General features: G+C 45.4%; 1 protein-coding gene across 3 annotated transcripts in view; it reads left to right on the forward strand.

Annotated features, from left to right (window-relative positions):
• Positions 1-6000, forward strand: part of LOC123761286 (sulfotransferase 1A1-like) — a 163312-nt gene that overhangs the window by 73648 nt on the left and 83664 nt on the right. For 2 of the 3 annotated variants that reach the window (XM_045747208.2, XM_069314230.1), the window contains exon 8: positions 5785-6000. This exon is cut by the window's right edge and continues 503 nt beyond it. The exons of the other annotated variant lie outside the window; for it this stretch is intronic. In XM_045747208.2, coding sequence (XP_045603164.2) covers positions 5785-5882 — 98 coding nt within the window. In that variant the 3' untranslated portion in view covers positions 5883-6000. The remainder of the gene's footprint in view (positions 1-5784) is intronic. 3 annotated transcript variants of the gene reach the window in all.

Raw genomic sequence — 6000 nt, forward strand, 5'->3', positions numbered from 1 at the left:
ATGTCAAGAGGACGAAAGGTATTGGTAAAAGTTTTGAGTTCAGATATGAAGGGAAGGCATAGTACAGTGCTACTAGTGTTGGAAGCAGGTTTAGGATGAAAGAAATTTCGTTTAGCTTGAGTCGAGTCTGTTCCATTAACTTTCCCCAAATGTCCTGCTTTCCCTTCCTGATCTTAAGCACCACCTGGACTCCTTGCCAGAGCCGGTGCTCCTTTTGGGTGATTTCAACTGTCGATATACCCTCTGGGGTGATGTTCTGACACACCCGAGGCCGTCTCCTCGAACCATTCGTCCTCGCTTCTTCCCTCACTCTCCTTAATTCTGGTGAGCCCACTCATGTGCACTCTCGCACTCGCACAATTTCCTGTCTTGATCTTTCTCTCTGCTCGTCGTCCCTTTACTTAGATTTCACGTGGCGGATTTTTGATGACCTCCATAAGTGATCATCTCCCAATCCTCGTTTCCTTTTTCTTTCCACCCTCCTCTTTCCTTCCCTAATTGGCAATTTGCCAAGGCTGACTGGAGACTATTCACCCTCCGTGCTACTCTCTCTGACCTCTCTTCTCTGCCTCTTCCTCGCGCCCTCCTTTTTTGAGTCTTCGATGCTGCCCTCCACTCTATTCCTCGCTCTTCCTCCCGGGGCACGCTGAAGTGCATTCCCTGGTGGAATGCGGACTGTGGTCGGGCTGTCCGCTGTAAGCGTGCAACCTGGAAGAAACACCGCCGCCGGCAGACGGCCGATTCTTTTATTTTGTTTCGGAAGGCAAGTGCGGTGGCCCGTAGGAGCACCCATACAGTTAAACGTGAGAGTTGGAAATCGTGTTTCGACCATTACGTCTAATACTCCTCTGCCGCAGATCTGGAAGATGATCTGCAAGATTGCGGGCAAGTTCATTCCAGATGTCTCGCCGGATCTCCACCTCAGTGGTTCTCTTGTGGCGGACCCAGTGATGGTCGCGTCCGAACTGGGTTCCCACTTTTCAACTATTAGCTCTGGTTCTCGTCTTCCTCAAGCCTTTCTTCTTCGTAAGCCTGTTCTTGAATCTTATCCTTTAGATTTCCACACTGATCTCCGCCTTCCCTATAACGATCCTTTCACTTTCTGAACTTCAGTCAGCCCTGGCCCTCTGCGGATCTACGGCGGTGGACTCGGATGACGTTCATTACGAGATGCTTTGCCATCTCCCCCCCCCCCCGGTGCACGTCTCGGTATTTACAAAGTCTGTATAACCAGGTCTGGGAGTCGTCGTCCGTCCTTGAGGACTGGCTCGATGCCGTTGTACTCCCTATTCTGGTCTCTTGGTACGTCCCCTAAGGACTTCCGCCCAATTGCTCTCACGAGTTGTCTGCAAGCACTTTGAGCGTATGGTAAATGTCCGCCTGATGTGTTTCATGGAACACCACCATCATCTCTCTCAATTTGGTTTTCGCAAGTGCTGCAGCACGACTGATGTCCTGGTGAACTTGGTGGTCTATATTTGTACTGCTTTTGCTGCGAAGACCTCCGTTGTTGCAGTTCTTTTTGACCTGGAAAAGGCTTATGACACGACTTTGAGATACCATATTCTGTCCCAACTTCGTTCTTTTGGCCTTCGTGGTAATCTCCCTCTCTTCCTTCAAAGCTCTCTCTAGCCGTACCTTTAGAGTCAGGCTTAGTACTCTGCCTCTTTTCGGCAGTATGAAGGTGTACCCCGAGGTAGTGTTCTGAGCACTATTTTTATGGTTGCCCTGAATGATCTTTCCTCCGTTCCTTCTGGCCTCTTCTCTTTATGTTGATGATCTTACTCTTTGCTGTCGAGCTGGTGATTCGCCTCTCCTTCAACGGCGGCTTCAACTTGCGATTGATGCCGTGTCATCTTGGGCCACCAATCATGGCGTAAAGTTCTCTACTACTAAGACTTGTACCATGACTTTTACTCTGAATCGTGTCGTTCTTCGTCTGTCACTTTATGGTCATCCCCTTGAGTACAAAGATTCTGCAAAGCTTTTGGGGTTATTCTTTGACATTAATTTGTCTTGGTCGCCCCATATCTCTTGCCTCCGTGTTGAATGCTCTAAGGCTCTTAACCTACTTTAGGTTTTGTCCCATACTTCTTGAGGAGTGGATAGGTGCACGCTCCTCTATTTGCATTCCTCTCTCGTCTTGTCTAAACTCGATTATGGTTGCCCTGCCTACTCTTTTGCTTCTTCTCCTACTCTTCGCCGTCTTGATCCTTTGCACCATACTGGGTTGTGCTTCAGCTCTGGTGCTTTTCGTTCAACTCCTACCCTCAGCTTGTACGCTGACACTGGCTTTCTGTCTCTCCAGGATCGCCGTGATCGCTACAGTCTTCGCTATCTTGCGCGATCCTTACAGCATCCTCACTCTCGCCTCTATCGTGTTTTGACTTTTATCCCTCCTGTAGTTCCGGTTCCTCTTCACCACCTCCCTCTTTCTGTTCGTTTCTCACTTACAAGATTCTTCAGGTTTGTATTACAAATGTTTCTCCTCATATTGTTCCATCCCTGCCCCCGTGGAGGGTCCCCCTTCCCAAATTTTGTACTTCTCTGACCCGCATCACTAAAGCTTTTACCCTTCTTACAGTTCTGAAATGCCTCTTCCTGGAGCACTTTTCTCACGCCCACTTTGTTCCAATCTTCAATGATGGGTCCAAGTCTGCTGACGGTGTGGGCTACGGTCTGCTGACGGCGTAGGTGGTTTTCCTGACCACACTTACGTGTCGCCTTCCTCCAGAGGCTAGCTTCTTCACAGGAGAACTTTATGGTATTCTCTCTGCTCTTCGTCTCCTGCTTTCCCGGTGTCAATCCTCCTTTGTGGTGGTAGACTCTCGTAGTGCCCTCTTGGCTTTAGGGTCCTTTAATACATTCCACCTGGTGGTCATAGAGATTAAACATTGGCTGTTTCTTATCCCCAGTAAATTAAAGTAGGTTAAGTTTTGCTGGGTTCCCAGCTATGTCGGTGTCTCTTTAAATGAGCATGTGGATGCTGCCGCTAAGGAAGCTATCCGCACTTGTTCCATCTCCTATAAAGGTATTTCATATTCAGACTTTTACCCAGTTATTTATGCCTCCATCCTTGCCCGCTGGCAGAGTTGCTGGTCTACTGTTATTGGTAACAAACTGCGTACTGTCATGTGTCCCAGTTGCCTTCCTCCTACCACTGTAACCGGCGATGGGAAACGGCTCTGGCTAGGTTATATATTGACCATACCCGTTTAACTGTCACTTAATGGAATGCCGCACTGCTCCTTATTGTCCAAATTGCATTGTCCCTCTTACGGTCATGCACATCATTGTTCACTGTCCCAATTTCCAGGACGATTGTGTCTTGCTTTCTGACTGTCCCTCGCAGTCAATTGTCCCTCTGTAGAATTCTTGGTGAATCGCATACTTTTGATATTGTTCGTCGTGTGCATTTGTTCTCGTATTGGCATCCTTGGTGCCCTCTGATTACTCTGCACATTTAGTGGTGCTACATAGCCTTCACAGTTTGGTGCCTTCTTTTGATAATTACTATTATAAATTTAATTAATCTCTACAGAAATTGTTCCACTTATTTACATGAACAGAAATCACTATTCGGGATAAATTTACTTGGTTTGGTGTAAGACCTCGCTTAGTAACCAGGCTCATAAATTTACATTGTAATCACAATACTTGGTACAGAATCCCGGGTGCTCGGGTCAGGGTCTTTTGTCGACCCTATATCTTCTGGTTGGCTGTTGCATGTGGCATTCACCTAGTTAGTACCGTTTACAGTACTGTTTGTAGATCGCTTCTAGCATTTTGTTTGGTTCTAAATTCTTTCTCGAACTGAGATTTTCAAACATTGAGTAAATAAAAACTGAAAATTAATGCGCATATTAAACTAGGAGCTAGGCTGGTGGTGCATCTTGTTGCAGGTTGTACGTCTTGTTGCAGGTTGTACGTCTTGTTGCAGGTTGTACGTCTTGTTGCAGGTTGTACGTCTTGTTGCAGGTTGTACGCGCGAGACTAATGGCGTCAGTCGCCTCCCTCCATGCATCCCTCGTACGTAAGTTGGGAACACGAATATTTGACTTCATTTAATTGGTTTATTCACTTGTCATATAATTTAATCTTGTATAACATTAATGTAACAAACAAATGTTATAAAGATTTGATTTAAGAGTTCGCATGTTAAACCTCGTCAGGGAGGTTTCCAGGGCCGCCCAGGTAGTCGTCCTCTCGGGGAGCGTCACACAAGAATACTTGTAATAAGTTGTGGATTATTGCCCACTCTGAGGTCGATCTTTGTGTTGGTGTTGAAGTCGTGGGCCTTTGATGTTGGTGTGCATCAGAGAAGGAACCTGTGCGATTTTCAGGAATCTTCAGTCTGTCCCTCTCCCGTGGAGCTCCATTTGTCTTTACTTCAATTGTGTATTAATATTCGGGCACCTTAAGAGGACTTGTTGCTGTGGTGGCAGATACTCTGGCTAGGCTCGTATAAACATTCTCCGTTAAATCGTAAATATGTTGAATATTCGTGGTATATTGCATTTTCCCGTGAACAGGTTTGTCAGGCTTATATTTGATGCATTCTGGCATCCTCTGACGAATCTCCTGACTGGGTGGAATACTATGTTTACCGTTTCTTAATTTCTTGATTGTCAATGAATTGGCTTCTCAATATATTTGTTCTCTGGGGTTCATATCCTGTCTTGTGCAGACTCCAGCATTCAGGCTGTATTCACGGTATCTTCATTGTAACTATCAGACCTCATATTCCTAGCCCTACCTGCTAGTTTTCAGTTTTTTTCTCTCCCCTCGGCTATTTGCTTCTGGAAGATGTGTATCAGACTTACCAGGAGTGTCGTACAACCGTTCATAGCGACTGTTTGGAAAGTTTGCTCAGCCTTCTTAATGGGTACAATGAGACAGCTTTTAGTGTAGCATTTGTATATGTAGGTGGTTTTGTGGCGTTCTGAAGCCTCTACTGTGATATGAGTGTTATTCAAGCTTTCAGATATGTCGCCTTGCAAATATTGTTTGTGTAGTTTTTTTTGTGTGTATGTATGGTAGGGAGGGAGACTTCTGTTGGGTGGTTCACGTCGCCGGATGTTTCTTATCACTGTTCACAACCTTTGTATTAATGCTGACTTTGCTAATGTCTTGATAATATTGGTTTGGTCTTAAGATCCTAAGAGTTTGCTCCTTTATGTTTTACACGTTTTCAGTCTTAGCTGGCACTTTTTTATTCGGGTACTCCTACCCCAAGCCCTGGGTTTACTGCGTCTTGTCTTGCAGGTCTCCATTCCCCTCCCCCATCCCCCTCCACATAGTATAATTGTCAAATACTGGTTCATATCATGGGTGCTGTTGAGGATATACAGTGGAACTATAGAGGACCCACCCAGACTTTGATAGTATAGTTTCTTTTTCAAGGTTTCCTCGGAAGATTTCCATATCCGGAGTTATAACAGTGTTCAGTCTGGTGCGTTTTGGGGGCAGCCTGGGGGAAGGTGCGCTTGTCAAACAGCATGTGGCTTGTTGACGGGATCCAAACCGCTATTTGTTAGTCTTTTATCTTTTAAAGGCACTTGGCTTTGCTTCGCATTTTTTTTCCAATTTTATCGGCTTAGAGACGCTGATTTATAATGATCTCAAAGCTATAGCACACAAAGGGCCAAGTAGTTTGATAGGTGTGGTGCCAGAACCCATGCAAAGGAGCAACTTGTGCAGTCTAGGAATGGTTAATAAAATGCTTGGAAGAAGCCAACTGTGCATGATTCCCTGTAATCTTTTTTCTGAATTACGTTTTCCCAGGTGAAATTGGAGACTGGAAGAACCACTTTTCGCCAGAGCTCGAGCAAGAGATGAATCGGTGGATCGAGAAGAAATTTGGAAACCTTATTTTCAAATGATACTCTGGTCTCTGCACATGGCACCGAAACACCTGGTTTACCGACTTATGTTTTAATGGCTGATAATTTGTTTACTGGGAAATGTTGTGTAGTTTGAAGTGATTTATAATGCATTCAA

This window comes from Procambarus clarkii, chromosome 7 (genome assembly GCF_040958095.1).
Source record: "Procambarus clarkii isolate CNS0578487 chromosome 7, FALCON_Pclarkii_2.0, whole genome shotgun sequence".
Taxonomy (NCBI): Eukaryota; Metazoa; Arthropoda; class Malacostraca; order Decapoda; family Cambaridae; genus Procambarus; species Procambarus clarkii.